This window comes from Emys orbicularis, chromosome 2, assembly GCF_028017835.1.
Source record: "Emys orbicularis isolate rEmyOrb1 chromosome 2, rEmyOrb1.hap1, whole genome shotgun sequence".
Taxonomy (NCBI): domain Eukaryota; kingdom Metazoa; phylum Chordata; order Testudines; family Emydidae; genus Emys; species Emys orbicularis.
The window spans coordinates 24,981,182-25,004,723 of NC_088684.1; the positions used below are offsets into that span (position 1 = coordinate 24,981,182).

General features: G+C 41.3%; 1 protein-coding gene and 1 long non-coding RNA gene across 2 annotated transcripts in view; one reads left to right on the forward strand and one right to left on the reverse strand.

Moving 5' to 3' along the window:
- Nucleotides 1–19: 19 nt before the first annotated feature.
- LOC135873988 (uncharacterized) lies at nucleotides 20–5,168 on the reverse strand. Its single transcript, XR_010561137.1, has 2 exons — nucleotides 4,903–5,168; nucleotides 20–1,617 (listed from the first exon to the last, which is right to left on the reverse strand). It is a non-coding gene; the product is annotated as an uncharacterized LOC135873988 (long non-coding RNA).
- A 1,727-nt stretch (nucleotides 5,169–6,895) lies between these two features.
- The window catches only part of TAF2 (TATA-box binding protein associated factor 2), a 92,710-nt gene continuing 76,063 nt past the window's right edge, over nucleotides 6,896–23,542 (forward strand). The window contains exons 1-2 of the mRNA XM_065397709.1: nucleotides 6,896–6,943; nucleotides 8,929–9,089. Coding sequence (XP_065253781.1) covers nucleotides 6,896–6,943; nucleotides 8,929–9,089 — 209 coding nt within the window. The remainder of the gene's footprint in view (nucleotides 6,944–8,928; nucleotides 9,090–23,542) is intronic.

The window sequence follows — 23,542 nt, forward strand, 5'->3', positions numbered from 1 at the left end:
GTGTAGTACTGTACACCAAAGACAGTGGAATTCTTTATTATTTTAGATCTTTGTGGAAATAATTGCTCTACCAAAATCTAAAAACACACATTGCTGGAATCTAGTTTCCACCACTTAACCAGAAAGACTTACAAATTTGTTTGTATTGAACTGAAATTTGTAGTTTGTCTTAAAACTCTAGAAGCAAAATAAACTCTATCCTTACTTTACTTGCCCTTCGTTTGTGCAAATATTTGCACACACTTTTTTCTTAAGTCTGCTGATATGTTAGTGAAGTCCAATAGAAAATTACAGAGAAAACTATTGCTTCTACACAGCAGTCCTTCCCCCCCCCCCCCCCCCCCATTTATCTTGTAAAAGCAGTCTACTTCCAGTGACAGTACTGAATATAGTATTTCAAAAGCAAAGTGGAATGCTTGGTTTGTTTGCTATAACAACTGAACTGTCAGAGCATATTAGTTACCAACAAGTAATATTAGTGTTTTGAGCTGTGTGTGTAAAATGAGAAGTTTGGCCTTATAGGTGAATTACTCATTTCCACTGTGGACTACAAGTCAGGCCTTTGGAAGGTGGTCCTTCTGGTTCGTGTCTTTGAATGTGGATAACATGAAACAGAATTATGAGGCACTTAATGTTCTGGGTTCTTGACAATTTAATAGTATTGGCAAAATTGCCTTAAGTTACATAATGCTAAGGGGATGCCTCAAATTACTCAGACATGTTATGGACTCAGCAACTTTTTCTGTAACCTGCCCTTCACCACTGGAATATTGTCAACCTAAAATTAATATACCAGAAGGCTTACATTTTTAAAAGTGGTAAATTAAACTGTTTGTAGTAGTATACTGCATATCTAGAATATGAGAACCCTAAAAAAAAGTTTCTGCAACATTTCCACCCAAATGTAAATATTTTTAAAATGTAGAGCTGTGAAGCACATACTCTTTGTAATGTTGCCAGATTAAATTTTGTAAAGGCTTTTTATAACTGGATTTCCATTTGTCATTTATTAGTAACCCTGTGCACCCCAGTTTGCTATTTGACAGCTTTGCAAATCTCAGTGTTAAATGGAAATATTATTGTAATACTTTAGGTAACTTGCAATTTAAAATTTGAATGCACATAAGGCATTACATATACATGTGGAAGACCACCTGATGGTTAATGTGCCAATGAGTGGGGAAGGAGGGCAAAAGAGGAACAAACATGTTATAAAATAACCTGGTTTAACCCTTAAAATAGGGTATACTTAGCCTTCGAATTCTAATGTAAGAGCTGAAACTCCAGCACCGCCACCTTGCTGTTGTCAGATAGCTTGTTTTTTTGTTTTTTTTAAATTGAAGGACAGTCTTTCCATTTTGCTAGAATATCCCCAACATAATATGGATGCCAAAAGACCTTAGTGAACAATAAATCTCACACTCTCCACAAACTGGGTCTTCAGGGCAGAATTTGGGGGCTCTGTTTCAGGAACTATATACCCTAATTGTTAGGCTAGTGAAGCAGGAGTGTGGGCTTTTTTTGTTTTTTCTTCCCATCAGGGGCTGAGCAGTGTGTGGCCCAGGAGTCCCAACTTTTGCTCCTTCCTCTCAGCAGCTCCATTCTCCCACACGAGACCTTCAACACAAAAATATAAAACAGGATTACTCAGCATGTTAAGGGTCAACACTTTTAATTGCTTAATACAAGATTACTCATCCTGTGGATTCTAAATAATGTCTTACTCTGTAAAGCACCATGTAAATTTACAGTGCTATTTACTTGGTAATGTGATCTACTGGAAAGCAGTAGGAAGTTACTAAGAGAACTGATCAATCAGATTTGTCTAAACACTCTTTAATGAATGTATAATATTCATTGTCAGCTGACTTTTTAATAAGACTATAATGTACTTGCTCATCAGTTTTAGCAGACTGCCAAACAGGAAACAAGCTGTCTTTCGGTGTCAAAACAATCCTTGATTTGGAAAGAGGAAGTTGAAGAGATGGTAGAATAAAGATTTCAATAACACCTTAGATCAGGGCTGGCCAATGTGTGGCTCCGGAGCCACGTGCGGCTCTTAAGAAGTTAATATGCAGCTCCTTGTATAGACACAGACTCCGGGGCTGGAGCTACAGGTACCAACTTTCCAATGTGCCGGGGGGTGCTCACTGCTCAACCCCTGGCTCTGCCCCTTCCCACCCCCGAGCCTGCTGTGCCCTCGCTCCTCCCTCCCAGAGCCTCCTGCACACCACAAAACAGCTGATCGGGAGGTGTGGGGAGGGAGGGGAGAGGCACTGATCAGTGGGGCTGCTGACATTGCTGTGGCTCTTTGGCAATTTACATTGGTAAATTTTGGCTCCTTCTCAGGCTCAGGTTGGCCTCCCCTGCCTTAGATGCAACAGCTTTCATCCTAAACTCATGGAAACAGACAAAGAGCTTACTGGGAACATAACTAAAGTGTGAAGAAACTTTTAGTGTCACTTCTAGGAAAAAAATAAGGGGGACATGCTTTTAATGAACTCCTTTTGTAATTTAGTACAGCAGCTTTGTCCAGTAGCATAATACTTAATATCATGGAGAGAATTTCACGTGTTCACAAATAGACCACACACTACACTGCTCACTACTGCACCTCAAGGACTATATGTACTATTACATGAGTAGATGAAGACTGGGGCCATGCAGCAGGGGCTTGAATGAAATCCACAATACATGTATTTCTTTTTTTCAAATTTAGAGATAAGAGTGAGCTGTATATTATACATGTAGATGTTTGTACAGCTTCCTATAGCAACTTACCTAGTCTGTCTCAGCCCTCATATTCAACAGTCATTATTCACGTGTGGGGTTTTATTTGAATCAAATATGTAAACTAGATTTTGGTGATTAATCCACCATTCTCAAAAGTTAACTATTGCTATGACTGCAGGAAAATCAGCTTTCCATTGACTACTCATCAGTTTGTCTTATCTTTCCTTGAACACTTCCAGTGATTGCTATTATATAGCCTCCCTCCTTGAGTTATCCTCTTAAGTACTTTTTAGACTAAGTTCCCCACACCCACTCAGTTATGAGGGCAGCATATGATAGCAAAAATACATACGCAAAAGCCATTCCCTTCCTTGTCTATTGCATTTGTATCTCATTCTGCTGTGATCACTTGATCCACTCTTTTTTGCTATAGTATAGGCTTAGTTTAAAAATTACTCAAATGTTATACGGTAGAATTCTATTAGTAGGTTGGCTGTAAAAAATAGTCAACTATGTTTCTAAAATTAATTGCTTCCATGTATTTTAAGGTGGAGCAAGAATAAAGAAAGACAGCTACCCAAGTGAGATTTGTACATTTTATGAATTGTAAGGAATTGTGAACATTTTAAAAGATTAGCACTTGTAAATAAAGGAGTTGTAACTGAATATTGCACAATATAATACTTCCATGAACTGTTGCTAAGATACTATAATACAATATATGCTGTAGTTTATCCATGTAACACAGCCAGAGGCTAACAAGCAATCTTTGTGACATGACTGCACATGCATATACCTATAACCTGAGATTAAAATGGCATTAAATACAGTGGTAGGAATTTGTTTCTTACAAACAAGGTTTGGCAGTCATATCATGCTCAGATATGGATTTAGTTGCCAAACTAGGCACCCTAATTTGACAACTCTGACTATTTGATGTACATGCTATCATGACAGGCAGTTTCATGAATTTAATTCTCTTAAGTAAAACTTGTCCCATTCATTGTAGTGGGATAGTTCCATATAATGCAATCAGCACAGAAAAATGCACAAACCAGACACTCCATTCTTTGTGCAGGCTAAACTCCCTATGGAAGATGAGTTAGTTTAGACGTTTTTGAGCATATCAAAATGATAGTTTCAAAGTTACAGACTGAAAGTGAATAAATACACAAGTTAGTTGTCCTAGAAATAATAGGTTCCTCACACTAGTTGAATGTCAGGCTCTGAGTGCCTTTCTGAGTGGAGATGGGAGTGAGGAGAGGAGGAGGGTCCGTCACTAAGTTATGCATATAAAACACAGCATTGGGAGAGTCTGACATTAAGAGGATGGGAGAAGCAGCCATTGTCATTAGACAGGATCAGAAGGGAATGAAATTGTTTTACAGCCTTGACTTAAATGTCCATGATGAAGAGGAAAAAGCTGCAGATACCACAAGGAATTAACAATACCTTTTACTAACTATTGATCATGAGATTTTACACAAACTATACAGCCGAAGCCAGCTCTGGGAATTAAGGTTAGTGTTTGTCCAAAAATGTATTAGGAGCCAAGTTTCACTACAGGCTTAGTTCCCATCAGGCTCCCTGTGGAGAGTTGACCACTACTGCAATTTTATCACATCTTACCATTAGAGCTGGTCAAAACAAATGGAGCCTACCCCCTTCCCCAGTGGAAAACTGCAACAAACAAAATTGTTTCCATCCAAATCTTCAATGGAATATTGATAATTTAGCAGAAATACAAGAACAAATATTTCAGCTAAAATCTAAAACATTTCAGTTTGGTGCCTCATTCTCCCATTTGCTATAGGCCAGGCGCCTGGTCAGACTACATCTTTCATGATACAACAGCAGCCTCCTCTCTTGGAGAAGGAGGGCTGCACACCATGGAAGATGCAGGTCAGCCAACCAGCCCAGAGAAAACAGGACGTGAAAGGTCAGAACTACAACTCCCACGAGGCAGTGCGGCAGTAAGTCCAAATATTTCGTTTTTCAGGTGTTCATTTTTAAGTCTTCCCCGCAACGCAAAGCCAACACTTTTTGCAAAAAACAAAACAAACCAAAAAACCAACCACAACCCACCCCGAAACAAACCCACATTTAGTAAAAAGAGTCACAAAATAGTTCTTCCCCACTGAAAACGTTTTTGCTGAATAAGTCACCCACCTTACTTGGACGGTGGAAATGAGGCCTAACACAGATTTCCACCCTCTCCAGTGGGGCACAGCCAAGCTGCCCAGTGCTCGGTGGATAAGGAACTGGGCAGGAAATGGTGTGAGACGCGCGTGGGAGGAAAGGGGCAGGAGGCAGAGTGGGGGCTCACAGTCTGTCCCTACACAGCACATCCCTGTTTCCCTGCCTCCATCCCTTACCAAGCCACCTCCAGGAGCGCGGGGCACAAACACTGCGCACGCGCCTCCCCGAATCTGCTCACAGCCGAGCCGCTTTGCGTTGCCACGGGCGAGATGCGCATGCGCATTCCGGCCGAAAAGCTCATCTCTATAATTTTGATTCCCAACCGCCCTCCTTTTCTCTGTCTCGCTCAGATTCCTCCAAGCCGCGCGGCACAGGGGGCAATGAAAAAGAGGGATTTTTAAAAGCCTTAAAGCCGGACTTGACCTTTCAACTGCCGGAAGGTCAAAGGTTACCAACAAAATGGCGGCCATAGCTGCTGCCGGGCTTACTGGCGGTGTGGAGCCGGTGGACGCTGGACGGGCCCTGGCAGCGCCTCGCCCGCCCTGCTGAGCCCTGGGACGGAGTTACATTGAGGGTCCCGAGCTGCTGTGTGCGCGGGTTAGCGCCCAGCCGCCCCTACTGCCTCCGAGACACGCTGCCGGAGGGCAGCGGCCGCCAGCCCAGCCCGTGCTTCGGGAGCGGCGGCAGCCAGGAACCGGAGCAGCTTCCACGCGCGTAGGAGCTATAACCCCAGCGCTACCAAGTCAGGAGCAGCTCCTGCTCGCCCAGGGCTGCAGCCGAGCCGTGCCCCCACGGCACCCCACCCGGCAGGAGCCGCAGAGCAGCCCCCGACCTGCCCCATCCCCTTCTGGCAGCAGCCGACGCCGCCAAGCAACGCCCGCCGACTCCCCTACCCCCAAGAGCGGCAGCCTCGCTCCCGCCTAAAAATAGCAAACGCCTTAGCAGCCCCCTCCCACCTACCTATTAGCAGCAGCCCCTGCTGACCCAGCAGGAGCATGAACCCCTCACCCCAGTCATCACCATCAGTAGTTCCCAGAACTCCCCCAGTAGAGTCCATCACGTGTTGAGCAGCAGGCCCGCAACACCTATTTCCCCTCCGCATTTTGCAGCTCAGATGGTGTGAAGGAGGCAGGAGATTTGTCCCCTCCTTGTACCTTCTGTGGAAGGGAATTGTGTGTCACACACACATACATATATACAAGAAGACTATATATTGTTGACTTTATAACTGTGCAGCTTCTCTGGCTGAATCTTGGGTGTCTTAGATCCACTGATGAGAGAACAGTAATGAAAGGGAACTTGACAAGGGGAAAAATCAAACCCCCATCCAAAGACCGCTAATGAGGACGATGTTGATGCATATTTGACTCTCAACAGTTCAGTGCTGCTGTGCAGGATGAATAGGAAGAAGGGAGACAAGGGATTTGAGAGCCCAAGACCTTATAAATTATAAGTATTAATTTTTATATTTCTTTTATGTGCTTGAGATTAGTGTTCGTTCTCTTTATTGTGTAATCTGAAAGCTTTATCGTGTAGGCTGTACGCTGACCAAAAGTTGACCGTTAAGGTTGGCTTTTAAGTAAAGTCAGCTGAAACTGTACAGGGGTAATTTAGGGATGCTTTAAAATTATTGCTGAACATTCAGTTATACTCTGAAATCTTACTCTTTAAAGATGAATTGTGGGTTTCCATGTTCCAGTGATTCCATATCAAATGTTCACAATTTTCATGTAAAATATTTTTTTCTATCTACCTACTCTTCAGACTCAGCATGATATCTGGAAGGAAAGATGTGTGCTTTCCAACTCATGTATAAAGCTTTTTCAGCTGGAACTTACTTAACAATGCTACTTATGATGCATGAACCAGAATAGAATTCTGTTAATTGTTCTATAGCTGTATGTGCTCTGTAGTACGAACCAAAGGAAAAAGTGGTAAAAATTATTTCAGGCCTCATTCCCGCATGATCTTTGCAGATGTGCAAAGATCTGCCTGCACAAAGTTTCTGGAGGTATGCCATTGCTTTAAATGTTTATTTCTCAGGACCTTCCAATGCTTGAAGCAAGTGCTGTTTCCCAAAAGACAGCTGGCTGTCTTCCTCTTTCATGTATAGGATGTGTATATATGATGAGAGAGTCAACTTACCAGAGAAATGTTTACTCCTTATGCCCTCTATCCATTCAACCCCCTTCTTCCCCAGCAATTACACCTCTTTGAGGTCCATAGCAGGCAATAGCCAGTCCTATTCTCTTGCAGCCTGGCAGGGACAGAACTCAGTCAGTTTTTATATAGTTGGTGATATTGTACTCTAATAATTGACATTTCACGTATTGAAAAGCTATTTAGGTAATTGTTAGCGCTTTCATAACTTCCTCTGAGCCTTGCGCTATTGTATTTGGGGTAACAGACAAAAAGATTCAAAAATAATTCCAGTGTAATATTTTAAAGCTGTTCAAAACAGTTCAAACTCTATTTTTCCTTGTAGCATATGTGTGTACAGCCTATATGATGGTGTGATACTTTGATGGTTTTAGTGACACCTTTGGGATGCCCTGCACAATTCCCATTTCATTGCTTGTATGTGGCCATTCATGCAGATAAGACCTTCATACCACATCACACAGTCATGAATTCTCTCCTTATGTTTATGTATATATATTTACACACTGAGTATAATATGTATACAGTATCTGTGTATATAGACACACATATGATATAAAGATTGTTCAACTAAGATTTTCTTTTTATTAGGTTAAAGAAACATGAGAAATGACATTGACATGTTATTTGTCTGTATCCTTATTTTAAATGCTTTTGTTTTTTCCAGCACAACCCAACAGGTAGTCTGCATCAACAACATAAATTTTCAGAGAAAGTCTGTTGTAGTAAGTATATTATTTACAAAAATATTAAAGGCCATGTCCAAAACCAAGATTTTTTTCTGTATTTTTGAGGAAATATAACTGCACAAAAGCTGCATATGCTCTGTAACTTCTTTGCGCTATCTGTGTTCTGACCAGGAGCCTGTTACAGGACTCTTTCGCCGAAGAGAACGAGGCCAAACAGAACTGTGGTTTAATATGAATTTCAGATATACAGATACAAGATGGACCGTAATTTGTGCCTGAATTTATTTGGAATTAGATTCAAGTCTTTTTAATTTCATTTGGACTATACATGCCAAATAAAAATGTTACCTTAAAATGTTATAAGAGATTATAATAAGATTATGCCTTAACATATTTTGTGGTAAATTCATATTTCATTTTACACAGGCTTATTTAAAATTATAGTTTAAATAACAAAATAAAAAAAATCCGATTTACGTAAAAAAAATCTGCCCTTCTCCTCCCCCCCAAAATCATTTCTATCCACTCTGGTTAAAATTGGCTTTTATACCTCTAAAAATAAACAATCACAATTTCAGCTAATGCCACTGTTTATTAAAGGGTTAAAGTAGTAGAGATTTAGGCCCTGATCCTGAATCCATATGGACTAATGGCCAGATCCTGACAGCCATGAGGAACACTGTTGAAGTTAATGGAGCTCTGAATGAGTTCACAAATTTGCCTGTGTGGATCACCTTGCAGGATTGTCAAGTCTTTAGGTTATAGAATCCAGTTTTATTATGAGTTAGGTACAATCATTTCAGTTTGAATTAAAAGGGACACCATCAAGCTGAATTCTAGTCCATTAAAAATAAGTTAAATGATCTCCAGTAATACACCTACTCCTGAATCATACTGCCAACTTCCTTAGTTTTACAGCTGAGAATATTCACCTTTCAAAAATTATGAGAGAGAACCCATTTTTAACTTTTATGAAACTTTGTTCTTTTTTTTTTTTTAAACAAAAAATTGGCATTTGGATCTATTGTTTGACTATGGTGTCCCTTTTAAAAATATGAATAGAATGAATGAATAGAAAGGAATATTTTTATATTGTGTTTTTGAATATGACTGTATAATTAAATGATATTGGTTTACATATTTATAGGGTTATGTGGAACTGACTATATGTCCCACGGTTGCAAACCTGAATAGAATCAAACTGAACAGTAAACAATGCAGGATATACAGAGTAAGAGTCAATGATCTGGAAGCAGCTTTTATTTATAATGATCCAACACTGGAGGTTTGTCACCATGAGTCAAAGCAGTAAGTAACTTGTTTGAAATTCTGTAAATGAGCTGCCTTATGTTACTGTGATAGTAAGTTGTTTTTTGTTCACTGGCAGATTTCAACTGATGATTTTCTTATAGTAACATCAATCTTAGTAAGAAAGAGTTAGCCATTAACTAAATCATGGTTTCCTTTGTCAGTTCCTTTTGTATACTGAATTATTTCCTGAAAAATTCAAGAGAATTTGTCTAGCTTGGGCCACTACTCTAATAGTTTGACTATAAAGTAAAATATAATCCTCAGTCTTTGGTCTGTTTCCTTCTATTTCTGTGCTAGAGAAATTTCATTACTGATTTTTGAATTAACATTTCTTTGTTTTACTTTGCCATGATATCAAATGTTTTTTAAATGTACTTTTTGTTAGGCAAATGTGATGAACTCAGAGGTTCACCTTCAATGCTTCAGGTGTTTTAATCTTTCTCATTGTTTTCAAATGAATGTTACTAGAAGGCTAAAAGATGTCATATCATCTGGGGAACAATTTTAAGATTTAGGGCTTATCTACACCAGGGTTTTTCAACTTGTGGGTCGCCACCCAAAATTGGGTTGCCAGAATGTGTCAAAGGGGCACAGGGGAGGCCCTAGGGGGAGGGAAAGAAGGCTGGGTCCTGGAGTGGGGGAGGGGTTGCACAGCCTTCCCCACATTTGACCCGCAGCAGTGGCTTTTGTGGCACTGGTTCTGCAGGGCTGGCTGGGCTTGACTTCCTGATTTGAGACTTGTGACGTGGTACACGGGGTCACAGCCCCACTCACGTTTGGCCCAAGTGCCCCGTTTCAAGATGAGAGGACCAACTGGGCCAAACTTGTATGGGTAACCCCGATGGGCCAGGCCACAGCACCACTCTCACAAATTTGGCTGGACCAGCCCAAACCTGAGTGGCATTCCAACCCTGGAGATGGCAACACCTGGAGTGGGGAGCCGAGCCTATCCAACCCCGTGGAACCAGTGCAGTCACTATATTATGCATGTGTACGTACCTATTATATTAATATATAAATTATATATCGTGGGTAAGAAATATATAGTAAGCGAGTTTTTTGTACTAAAGCTATTTACTGGCTTGTGACAGGCCATCAAGGTTTACATATATATGGAGATATACCTATCTAATTGAACTGGAAGGGACCCCGAAAGGTCATCGAATCCAGTCCCTGCCTTCACTAGCAAGACCAAGTACTGATTTTGCCCCAGATCCCTAAGGGGCCCCCTCAAGGATTGAACTCACAACCCTGGGTTTAGCAGGCCAATGCTCAAACCATTCCCGCCGCATTTACAAATGGGTCCTGAGCCCAAGAAGATTGAGAATCACTGGTTTATACAAAACGTTTGTACCAATTTAACTAAAATCAGAGGAAAAAATAACATAGATTGTTTATAATTATATTGGTATGCCATCTTTGTACTGGAATAACTGTATCCACCCAAGGGTTGCGCTGATTTAACTTAATTGCTTCTTCTACCAATTTAGTTAAATCAGTGCAAAACTGTGTAGACAAAGCTTTAGTCATCCCTATTTAATCCCTTCTAGGCAAGGTTCTATGGCCTGTGTTATGATAGATGTCAGAATAAATCAGTGGTACCCAAGCTGTACATGATGGTTTGATCAAAACATCTTTAGTCATCACCCTGTATTCTAACCTTATCTTTAAAAGGGGGTCAGTGTGTCCTCGTATCATCTTCGGGGAGTGTGTTTACACCATAACCCTGTATCAGGGTGTTCTGGTACCACCCTTCTGGAATGTGTTTGCATGAGTGTCCTGTGCCTAGTACTTCTTAGGAATGTGTATTTTTTTTGCAATGCTAGCCCTGTTCTTGCCCCATTCTGTGAACTTGCAAGCAGGCATGTTTTGTAACAGGGCCTGACTTCTGCTCACAACCTGACTTTTGCTAACTTTGCTTTATATCAGCAAGACTTGATTCCTACTTTTGTCCAGATCTCTTCAGGCCTCATGTTTCAGGCTCTCTTTCTACTACAAGCTGGTTTAGTGGAATGCTAACAGTTAAGAGGCTAAGTCCTGGTCTACACTACAGACTTAGATCGATAAAAGCTGCCTTACGTCAACCTAATTATGTCCGTGTCTACACTACAGCCTTGCCCCAGCTGATGTAAGTGCCCTACTACACCGACGACATAACTCCACCTCCACGAGAGGCGTAAGGCTTATGTTGGTGTAGTTAGGGAGAGACAGTGTCTGTGTAGACACTGAACTACTTACATTGGCTGTTTGGCTGTCATTCTTGTTGATTTCATGACTTGCATTGGAGCAGTGAAATTGGGCAGCAGTGGGGAATCAGACAGCAGCCCCGGCGGCATCCAAACTCCCAGCAGGGAGCTCTGTGCGGAGCTCAGAGCCTGGACTCTTAGCCCCCAATACTGCCCCCTTAGCTTGGTAGAAGCATTCCTGGTGAGGATGCACACCACCAACAGAAGGAGGGTAGTGTGGACATGAAAAACCACAATAATTACTGTGGTGGCTGTAAGTCAACCTATCATAGGTTGACATAATTTTGTAGTGTAAACATGCCCTAAATGAAGATTCAGTTAAATGTTTTTTTTAAGTATCAGTAGTGTTCTATGAAGCTTAATTTAATAATCTGTCAGGTTTATTAGTCTTGATCATTACCTGTGCATACTTTAGAATCCTGCATTTCTTAACTATTAGATTTCCATGATGAATTATAATAGCATCTGGGTTACCTCAAAGCCCAAAACTATAAAACTTAACTTTAAACTTCTCCTGACATGGGTTAGGAACTAGCTGTTAGAGAAGGATTAGTGCACTTCCTCTCCCTTGCCTCAATTCCTGAAGCACAAGTGCTGTTCCCTAACTTGAAATTGTCCTTTATTAACTTCATGTTCAACCTAGCTGTTCAGTTGGGGATCTAATTTATATGGAGTATGAAATCAGAAGGAACACTTCAGCCTATGGTAGATCAGCTCCTGTTGTCCAGTCCAGAACTGCTTTTTACTGTCAAGTCTTTTCACTGATGGCATAAAACATGTACAAATGTTTTCTTTTTGTTTTTAATGTTGAATGTGAATTTACTGTGGGGTTTTTTTAAGTGTACGACTGACGTCCCTGGACGCTGTCTTCTATTTGTCCACAGGATAGGCAGCAGCCTACAGGCACCATCTTTGGAGAGTGCTAGGCTAGTTCTGTTTTTCATGCCCATTCTGTTCTTGGCCTCTCTGCTGAGACTATCGGGAATGACACCAACTGTGGTTATTGTAATGTCATCACCTATATACTAGCATCTGGACTAAGACCTCCAGAAGCATTTCACCAGGCCTGGGCTGTATTTGAACTTGTATTCTTGAAGCTATAGGCTCTGTATCTCATTGCTAACCATCTGTGCAAAAGCTTGAAAAATCCACTCTGCCAGATGCGGTCCGGTGGATAGGGCACCAGAGTGGAAGTCAGGAGACCTGAATCTAGTCCTAGCTCTAACATAGACTCACTGCTGTTCAGTATCTTGTGAGCACTGTAAAACTGACAAGAATCATGTTAATTTCATAGTGCTGATGCTTGGCAAAGCTCTGTACTTCAGCAGATGCAGTCTGTGGAATTATTTTTTGTGTGTGGATGACCAAAAAAAATAGACACTGGGGTCTTGTCTACACAAGCAAACTTTTCTGTCATAATGCATCCTTTGAAACTAGGATTAGACCACACATGGTGAAAGTGCTGAAGTTTCATCTACTCTGTAGAATGCACCATTGCTGCCAGTGGTAGAACTTTTACTAGTGGTGTATTAAGTGAATGAAGTTTGCTAGTATAGATAGTGGAAGTGACCCACCTCCTCTTACTGCTTTGGTGTTACAAAGGAAAAGGGTCTCTACTCCTTTTTCCTTTGGCCAGGCTCTTGGCTTCTATGAAAGTGGGGTGTGTCCACTACTCTATTTCTTCACACACACCCTTCCAAAACTCAAATTTTTGGGTCCTCCTCTCCAGTGAACAGCTCCAGTGTTTGCTCCTGATGCTGCTGCTCATAGCTTTCCCAAGCAGTGACAAGGAACTGGGATAGTTCTTTACAATTTCACAGCTGTCTACAGGATTTTGAATAGCACCTGTGAAAACTGACAGTATTCTGTTCAGTTTTCACTCAGCTCTGGCTTGGGAAAAATATAAGCAGCAGCGGTGGTATGATGAGCTGTCTTTCTGCATAGCAGAATGCACTCCATTTCTTCACAAGATGAACCAAATGTGAAGTTTATCTTTACAACCATAAGAGTTAGACATTTAGTTTTCTTTACAATTAAAGCTTAACTTCTACAGTAGTTGATGGCATTGTTTCTCCAGCTGAGAAGGAATTATTCCTACCCAGGGCGGGTGAGTAAACAAGTAAATTTTTTCAAGACTCTGGCTAGTAAGTTGTTTAATTTTGTAAGCCCTGTCCTGAGGCATCCAGTATCCCAAAAATGTAATTCTGAGACACAATCATAACTGTTCTTAGAAAATGTTCTGGAGGATAAAATCTTAATACTAAGAGATTTAAGAAGTGATACTATCTTAACTTTGATTTCCCCATGGATGGCCTCTCCCTACTTTTTCCTAAAATCCCGATGTAGTCTTTGTATGACCTACCCAATAAAGATAGGAAGTCTGAAGCCCCAGGTTCTGGGGACAGGGTCATACGTTGTTCTGCACTGACCTCTCTGTATTTATGAGCCAGTGAGGAAGCCCTCCAGATTGCTACATTTGACCTTTCTCAACTGGAAGGATCATCATTGTACCAATCCTTAGACTTTTATAGTGGTGGGGTAAAACAGACGACAGAATTAGAGGGGAATATTGTATCTCCCAGTTGGTTTGAAGTCTTCCCTTGGAAAATAACATATTTTTATAGTTATATTAAATATATAAAAGATATAATTTCATGTAAATTCCTACTTCTTAACACACTGAAGCCAATGTTTTAAATGTAAAATTTCAAAGCATTGTGTCTTTGCCAATGCCCCAATGATTTAGCAATTCTGCTATGCCCCGCTATGCCCTCTTTCACATGCTTCCTTACCTTGCCCTTACTGCCTCAGCCAAAGGATCTGTCTAGTGGATATTTTATGGACTGCCACTACTATAAGGATTGTTTGCTTTTACTTGTGAAATGAGTGCTGACATGGGTGTCTTGAAATCTCTTTCAGACATGTTAGCATGGGTGTGTACATAAACATTAGTGAGGAGAGCAATGATATGTGAGTTTCAAGCAGGAAGATGATTACAGAATGTGAAACTTACGTTGATTTTCCAAAGCATTTTGTAATTTCCTTTAATCTTCCAAAAAGTAAATGACTTGTCTTAAGCCTGCAGTGTCTTAAGTTGCTTAAATGAAGGAAGGACAAAGCAATTATTGGCAAAAAGATTGAATGCAGTTTGCCAATTTAGATAGGTTAATTAGAAATTATTACCTTTATAAATATTTGCAGCCAGAAGACATCACGGCACAGCTCAGCTAGCTGTCAGTAAGCTGATGACACTATCATACATATCTGTAAAGAGCTTTGTTTCTCATAAATCCTGGGATGATATGCAGCCAGGCTAAGAGAGTAGTAAGTATATGTAGAGCACATTTCCAGGGGTAATTGCTGTTGAGAAAAATACTTGTATTTTAGAAAACAAAAAGCAGCTTTCCAAAACTGTAAATGATACAGATTGGTTGGTAAATGATAGTTCCTGTTTATAAGGGATGATACGGTTTAAAAAACAACCTGAAATACTTCATAACAGTTCAGTGATAGTATTTTATAAAAGTTAACAAATTAAATTTTACCCTTTGCGAATAACCTGCTTTCCTTAGGACAGAATCAATGACTAGTCAAATATGGGGGAATGGAAGGAAGGGAGAATATTTTTAGACTTCAGGACAAAAAAGGTCCATGTGGTAATAATGTCTCAGTTAACAAAATGTTTATTAATTTGTTAAATTACTTTCAGTGGTAGAAACCTTTTTGAGATAAACCACTTTGTTTCCAAAGAGACCCTGTTGGCTGTAACAGTATCATAATAAGTGTATTAAGGGCATTAGAAGACTGTATTTGTAAGTGAAGTTGCCAGGGTTTGGAGGTGCATTTAAAGACTATGGTGAAGTAGCAGAAAAGTAAAATAAATTGTTTGAATAAGTCCTATTCCTAAAGCAATTTTCACAGGAAATTAGAGTGAAGTCTTTAAGGAGGAAGTTATGGAACACCATAAAACTCAAGCACTCTAAATCACCAGGACCAGTGATGTTTAGAGGGTTGGAAAGTTGCTAAACTGGTGCCTATATTTATAAAACAACAACAAAACCTAAAAATTATTCTGAGAAATACTGACCAGTGAGTGTCTCACCTCTGGATCTAGGAAACTGAGTCTAACGATAAAATAACGGTATCAAATCCCCATAGCTTCTTAAAGGGAAGAAGATTTGTACCTCTTTGACCTATTAAAATATATTTGAAAATGTTAGTGGTTGATGAAGGTCATCTAATGAATATGGTTAGTGTGGATTTTCAAAAAGTTTTTGATAAAGTCCTCAATAAGACTTTTAAGGAAAATAATCACAAAATACAGAGCAAAATCTTGTTATGGATTAAAAACTACATTACTCTGATTGTTTTTTCTTAATCTTGTGATCAGTGTAGCACAAAAATATTTCCTGGGCTATATGGCCTAGCAGCAGCAGAGTAGAATGGACATGGTCTAGGAGGGTGGCCGGCCGAATGCAAAACCCAGCCGCTAGGTAAAAATAGAAAACAGCTGGTGCTCTTCCACTTTCCAAAGAGCAAAACTGGGAAGAGAAAAGTTAAATTTCCCCCACTTTTGGCCTCTGACTAATAGGTTTGCTCATTGAGCTTGTGTGTACAATTTTCAGTTTCTTGTTTTATATATTAATGATTTATGAGAAGGAAGTGAGCAGCAATCTTACTGATGGCACTATGTTTTAGTTAGCAAATCTGTGGAGGCCTTTAAGTAATTCTGGTTGTATGTAAACATACTGGAGAGTCAAGTTGTAAGCAAATAAAATATAATTTAAATAAACATCGGCCAATACTTTCAAATGTGAGTGCCTCTAAAATTAGACACCTAAACAAGAGTCTTCTAGTTTTCAGAGGTGCTGAGTTGCTGCAGTTTTCATTGACTTCACTGGAAGTTGAGGATGATCAGTACCTCTGATAATCAGGCCACTTATTTAGGTGTCTATCTTTACTTTGGAAATTCTGGCTGTTATTTACATTGGCAAAAATGTGTTTAATATATACTTATTAGCTCTGAACTTTCAAGATCCTCTGAGGAAAAGACGTGAAGTCATTATAAATAACTTGGTGTAGATGTTACTAGCCACAGCAGCAGTGTAGGCTGGCATGGTCATCCCTCCGCATCCGTGTCTGAGGGAGACCATGCCTCCTCGCAGTTTGGTCTGCTAGAGTATTCTCCCAAAGGAATTAAAAACAAGGGGGGAATTAGCGGTTCTTAATGGGTCCTGGCCTTCAAGCAGGGCATGGCCATAAACAATCTGGGCTCTGGCCTGCAACCAGACAGAGCAGTAGCAGTTTATTTGCCCAGGCTTTAAACAGGGTGGGGTGGCAAGCAGTCAAGCCTCTGGCCTGCAGTCAGGCAGAGCTGAAGCAGCTTATCCGCCCAGTCTAGGGGCTCCTGCAGAGTGGCGCATCAAGCACAGTCTATGGGGCTCCAGTAGGGGGAAGCGCCAAGCACAGTCTATGAGGCTTCGGTAGGGATGCCCGAGGAGCGAAGGCCTCCTGGCTTAAGGAGGGGGAGTACTGCCACCAGTGTTCCCTCTAATTTTTCCCACAGGTGTACAGAATGAATTTTGTTCTGTGCACCAATATGAAGGTGATGTGTCACACATCACCTTCATATTGGTGCACAGAAAAATTCATGTGGTGAGGCTGAGGGATTTGGCATGTGGGAGGGAGCTAGGGGGGAGAGGCGCCTCTTCCCTCCACGGCAGCTCCAGGGCTGGGGCTATGGGATAGGCGCCCCTCCCCCAGCCGCAGCAGGTCTGGGTCGGGGTTAAGTTGGGGCCAGGACAGGGGAGGGACGCCCTGGCCGCGGCGGGTCAGGGCTTGGGCTGGGTTCAGGCTGTCCCTCCCCCAGCAGGGCTAGGGCAGGGGCACCCTCATAGGCCCCAGGGCTGGAGCACCCACAGAGAAAAATTAGCAGGTGCTGCTCAGCCTCACCCACTGGCAGCCAAGCTATCCCTGCCCCCCAACATCTCTTACCTGCCAGCGGCCCCGCTGACCAACTCCTCCTCCCTCCCAGTTCCTCCCACAAACAGCTGTTTCGCAGCGTGCAGGAACAGGAAGCTCTGAGAGGGAGGAGCAGGGACAGGGTGCGGTTGGGGGAAGAGGAGGGACAGGGCCGAGCGGAAGTGGGGCGGGAGCGGGGACCTCAGGGAAAGGGGGGGGGGGGTCGAGCACCCCCCGGCTAGAGGGGAAGTCGGGTTGGGCTAGGTTGGGGCTGGGGGAGAGGCGCCCCTACCCCAGCCGCGGCAGTTCACAGTGGGTGGGTTCCCTGAGCACCTGTGCCTCGCTAAATAGGTTGCTGTGCGGCCACGCAGCTTACAGGGAACTTAGACTGCTACCCCAGGGGAGGGGTGGTGGGGGGCCGCCCAACTCCACTGCATCACAGCCCAGGGCCCTAACAGTGGCAGAGTGGTTTGTCACTGGCTCAGCGGGAAATCCACCCGCAACACACTGACCGTGTTTCCGGAATCACCACAGCCAGACAGTAGTCTGGCTCCCCTGGGTTGCTTCCTACTCTCCCCCTTGGTCGTTCTCAGTCTGCCCAGGATACTCTGCCACGGGTAGCGGTAGTGTCTGGAGTGGCAGGGCTCTCTGGAAGCTCAGGCTGGTCGTCAGGGCAGCAGCGGTTCTCTTGGGCATCCCACTCCAGCAGTGGGGAAAGAGCATCTGTCTCCTTCCACAGCTCTCTCTCAATTGAGCTGCTGGGCTGGCCTTTTATGCTTCCTCTTCCTGTCCCGCCCCTCTGCTTCTGGCTTGCGGGGCATGGCCCTCCTGGTTCCACTCACCAGGAGGCTTGCGGTGTCCCCTCCGTGTCCGCATCTGAGGGAGGCCATGCCTCCTTGCTACAAGCAGTTAGAGCAATAGTGTATTCAGATATGTTAATAAAGGGATTAAAGGGAATACCAATAATAGTATTATGAAACAATATATACTGTTATCTGTATCGAAAGAAAAAGCAAGCAAGTGCTCTAGGGCAACCTGACTGTGCTGGAAGTTACACAGTGAAGGGAAGGTAACTGACAAGCCTGGAAATACTCTGGTCAGAATGGAGAGAGATGTGTCTCTCCACCCAAGAGAGGCACCAGCTGTGGAGCTGAAAGCCAAGAGTGGGTACCCTTGCTGAACCACTGCGGGGAAATGCAGATGCAGTTGTCCTGAACTTGTCTTGTGATGTTTCCTTCTGTATTCTAGGAACTGGACTTAGACCATCAAATTGTTTTGAACAGGCCACTGAATAGACATCAGATTTTCTATTTTTACTATGATGGTTATAATGATATTCCACATTTGTACTATTTCCTGCTGTAACGTGTCATACTAATGCCATTTAGAATCAAGATGTTTCCTCACAGCTTGGATTGCTTGTTTAAAATAAACAATTATATAACTTTCCCTCTCCCATCATATGCCATGTGTATCAGACTCAAGACACCACTATTTAATACAGTTACTAGGTTTTACTTTACAAGACTACCAATTTTCTGATAATGCTTTTGTTTTGGTAAATATAGGTTTAGAAATAGAACTTCATTGTATAAAGTATGTAGAAAAAACAATTGGCATTTAGTGGACTCTGTTTCTGTCTTTAATGTGGAAGGTAATGTTTTAATGGCTTTATATTTTGTTGCTGGGGGGTTAAACATTGGAGGACTTCAATTTTAAAGCAGCTGAGTAAATACTGCTTTTTTGTACAAGACTTTATTCTGCTACATCTGCAACCTGCTATGATGTACTCATGGATTACCATAATTGTATAATTCTTTATTGTTTTTAGTAAAATGGCAAAGAAATACTGTTTCCTCAATAGTTTGTATACTTGATGTTGCTGTTTAAGGACTTGTAAGTGTAGGGTCATGGAAAAATGAAGCCATGTTTTCAGCATTCATGTTCATGTATAGTGTTTATTCATATCCTAGAAGCATATTTAAAACAATGTTAAACTGAGTATTTTGTTACAGAAAGTTAAAATGGGAGGTATGGTTCCTAACTGTGTCATTCGGGGAAGCTGGAAAGTGAATGTATATTATTCTCTCTCAATCAGTCCACAGTTGGTAAATTAGAACAATTTATCATTATTTCTTGACCTGTAATTTTTGTCTATAACTGTGGGGGTTTATTTTTAAACAGCCATATCCAGTTTATAGAGGTCAATTCAAGCCATGAAAAGATTGCTCTATGGTACTAATCCTCTAATAGATTCCTTTTATAATGAATCACCCATTTGATTTGGACCACTATACATCTCCACAATAAAAGGAACAAAATAAAGACTGATTTTTATTAAAATGTTAGGCTCTATTGATCTTAATAGTCTACCTTTCTCGTTACATAATAATAACCTTTTCCTGTCTGTAAATCCACTGGAATTTAAAATGTAACCACAATCTCACCACGATTCCTCAGAATTGAACAAATTCTTTGACGTACTGGAAAGGAATCCCCTGCCAATAATTAGAGACAGATTTACATTAAAATGAGTTAAAACAAAAAAAAAAACACCCCCAAATTTAAAGTTAATATTAAAGTTGACTTGTTAATTTTTATTTTCTTTTGATAGTGACTTGCCATAATTACTAAATCAAGCCATGAGTGAATTAAGGAATTATTTGCATACAGTGTTTGCTTTTTTCATTCTCACCCCAAGTCCTGCGAAGACTTAAGCATTTGAGTAACTTTATACACCTCTACCTCAATATATAACGCTGTCCTCAGGAGCCAAAAAAATCTTACCGCGTTATAGGTGAAACTGCGTTATATTGAACTTGCTTTGATCCACCGGAGTGCGCAGCCCCGCCCCCCTCCCAGAGCACTGCTTTACCGCATTATATCCGAATTCATGTTATATCGGGTCGGTCGCATTATATTGAGGTAGAGGGGTACATGTGAATAGTCCAAATGAACTCACTGGTACTGTTCATGTGACTGATTCTTTGCGGGAATCCTACCTTTTAAAAGCACTTCAACTACAATACAGGAAAAATTGATCATGTTAACACATGGGATTTTGGAGTTTCTGTAATCAGATGCTTGCATTTTCTGCTAATGTTCTATGATGAGAAGATTTCAAGCAAACTAGTCTAGTTTACTGTTCCTAATGTTCTCAGTCCTGCTGGTGATACTGTTCTCAGTATACCTTAGTTTATTTTTTTAGCCAAGGCACAGGTGGGGAAGGCTGAGTAAGCATCAAGTTTGACACCTGGATGATCCTTAGCCCTTCTTCCTTCCAAGTAAGATACAGTAAATTGAGTTTAATGCAGTTTGTAGTTTACTCTGGATGGTGGATAGGGATTGGGTTCAGATGAAAAGAAAGTAATGTTTTAAAATGAGGTCATGTCTACTTTGTGTGGACTTTAGATTTCATGGCCCTCTTACTAGAGTGGAAGTTTGCTTTGATATCTATGGTCAAAACTATTCATCTGCCCACTGTTGTGCAACACATTATGAACTGGCTTTCTACCTGACTGCAGCCCTCCATCCCCACAATGACTGGATTTCATTGGCAGTGAGCTTTTAAATGCTTTAGATACTTTTGAGATGAAAGGTAATGAATAATTTAAAATATACTTTATGGTGTGATGTTGCACACCCAATCTTCAACAAGCAAGATTTAAAAAAAAAAAAATCTGTAGAAGATTTACACTGGAAAAGTGTTCTTGATCTTCAGAGTTTAGCATTCTTTTAAAAGATTTTTTTTTTAAAGGTATGATGTAAAACCACAAAATCAAGAAAACTCTCAAACTTGACCATAAAAATTCCAGTATTTACTGGCAACAGGATGCAGATGGGATAGTGTTAATGATGGGATAGTTATAGCTAGGTACTACTGGAGAACTGATTCTTAACTATGATTTTCTGTGCTTTTGTGAGTTAAAGCCAGAGCTCCAACATTCAATACAGTGTGTGGTGTGAAAAGCATATAAAGTATAACAATTTGTATCCAGCAACCAAAGCAGAGAAAAGGACTACCAAATTAAAAACCTGTTTCATTCCCAGAAATGTAGGGCTGGAAGGGACATTGAGAAGTCATCAAGTCCAGCCCACTGTGCTGAGGCAGAACCAAATATACCTAGACCATCCCTTATCGTTGTTTTGTCCAACCTGTTCTTAAAAGCCTCCAATGATGGGGATTCCATGACCTCCCTTGGAAGTCTATTCCAGAGATTGATTATCTTTAGAGTTAAAGATTTTCTTATTAGCTAACCTAAATCTCCATTGCTGCAGGTTAAGCCCATACATCTTGTCCTTCCTTCAGTGAACATGGAAAACAGTTGATCGTTGTCCTGCTCACAACAGTCCTTAACATACTTGAAAACTGTTAGCAGGTTCCCCCTCAGGCTCCTTTTCTCAAGGCTAACCATGCCCATTTTTTTTTAACCTTTCCTGATAGGTCACATTTTCTAAACCTTTTATCATTTTTGTTGCTCTTCAATGGACTCTCGCTAATTTGTCCATGTCTTTCCTTAAAGTGTGGCACCCAGAATTGGCCACAGTATTCCAGTTGAGGCCTCACTAGTGCTAATGAGAGGGGGGCAGTTACCTGCTGTGTCTTACATATGACACTCAAGTTAATATACCTACGAATGATGTTAGCCTGTTTTGCAATTGCATCACAATTGTTCACTCATATGCAATTTGTGATCCACTATAACCTCTAGATCCTTTTCAGCAGTACTACCATCCCACCAGTTATTCCACATTTCGTAGTTGCGCATTTGATTTTTCCTTCCATCCTAAGTAAAGTACTTTGCACTTGTCTTTATTGAATTTCATCTTGTTGACAGGGCCGGCTCCAGGGTTTTTGCCGCCCCAAGCAGCAAAGCAACAACAACAAAAAAAGTCTTGATCTGCGGCACTTCGGCGGCAGCTCTACCGCTGCCACTTCAGTCTTCGGTGGCAATTCGGCGGCTGGTCCTTCGCTCCAAGAGGGAGTGAGGGACCCGCCGCCGAAGAGCCGGACTTGCTGGGCTGGTGCCTGGAGCTGGCCCTGCTTGTTGATTTCAGACCAATTGTCCAATTTGTCAAGGTTGATTTGAATTCTAATTCTGTGATCCAAAGTGCTTGCAACCCCTCCCTGCTTTTTATCATCCACATATTTTATACGCATACTCTCCAGTCCATTATTCAAGTCATTAATGAAAACATTGTTGGTTCCCCACTTGAAAAGTCCTTCCAGTTTGACAGTGAACCATTGACAACTACTCTTTGATTATGTTCTTTCAACCACTTTTGCACCCACTGTAGGAGCAAGAGAGAGCCTGGAGCACTGGGCCTGGTGTAAGATCTGAGGTCTGAACCAGAGGCTGTGAACCAAAATTAGGCCATGTATTAAAGTAGATGTTTACAAGTTCACTGCCCAATATATGACCTTGGCAAAAGTATTGCTAGCATTGCTAAAACACAGGCATTCCTAAGAAGCAACAGATATTGTGTGAGAACACATTCCAAAATATTAGTTTAGGAAGATCCTGACCTAATACTAAATAAGAGGATGTTTTGCACAAGACACCTGAGCATGATACAAAGGGAGGTAACAAGCAGATGTCATGAAACACATGAGGTGGTATGTAAGTTGTTTTTCTTAATCTATAAATTTTGGGGTTCTTTGCCTTAACCCTTTGTGCAGCCAAGGGGACAACAGAAATTCCTGCTGCTGACTGAACTGTTCCTTGCTATCAGGCACTCGTGTTAATGTACCTGTAACCATGGAACTGCGACACTAGTACTGTGCCTTAAAGGCAGTAAACCTGGCCGATTGCCTTCATCACTGAACCATGCCAGGGCTCTTTCTTTGTGAATAACATTGAGGTCTGTTGAATTAACAAGCTGCATTCTATGCTTGTGTTAATAACATTGGCATTCCAGAGAGAGAAACACTGAGCAGCTGTAACAGCTCAAAGCAGCACCTGGACAGTGTTATCACAGCAACGACATTCCAGCTTTCAGCTCTTAACAACATCCACCATATAATAATTTCATCTAAACCACATTTCTCTAGTTAGCTATGAGAATGTCATGTTGGACTATGTCAGAAGCCTTACTAAAATCAAGATATATCATGTCTACTGCTTTCCCCCATCCACTAAACCAGTAACCCTGTCAAAGAAGGAAATAAGGTTGGTTTGGCATGATTTGTTCTTGACAAATCCATGCTGGCTATTCCTGATACTCTATTTTTAATCTTCTAAA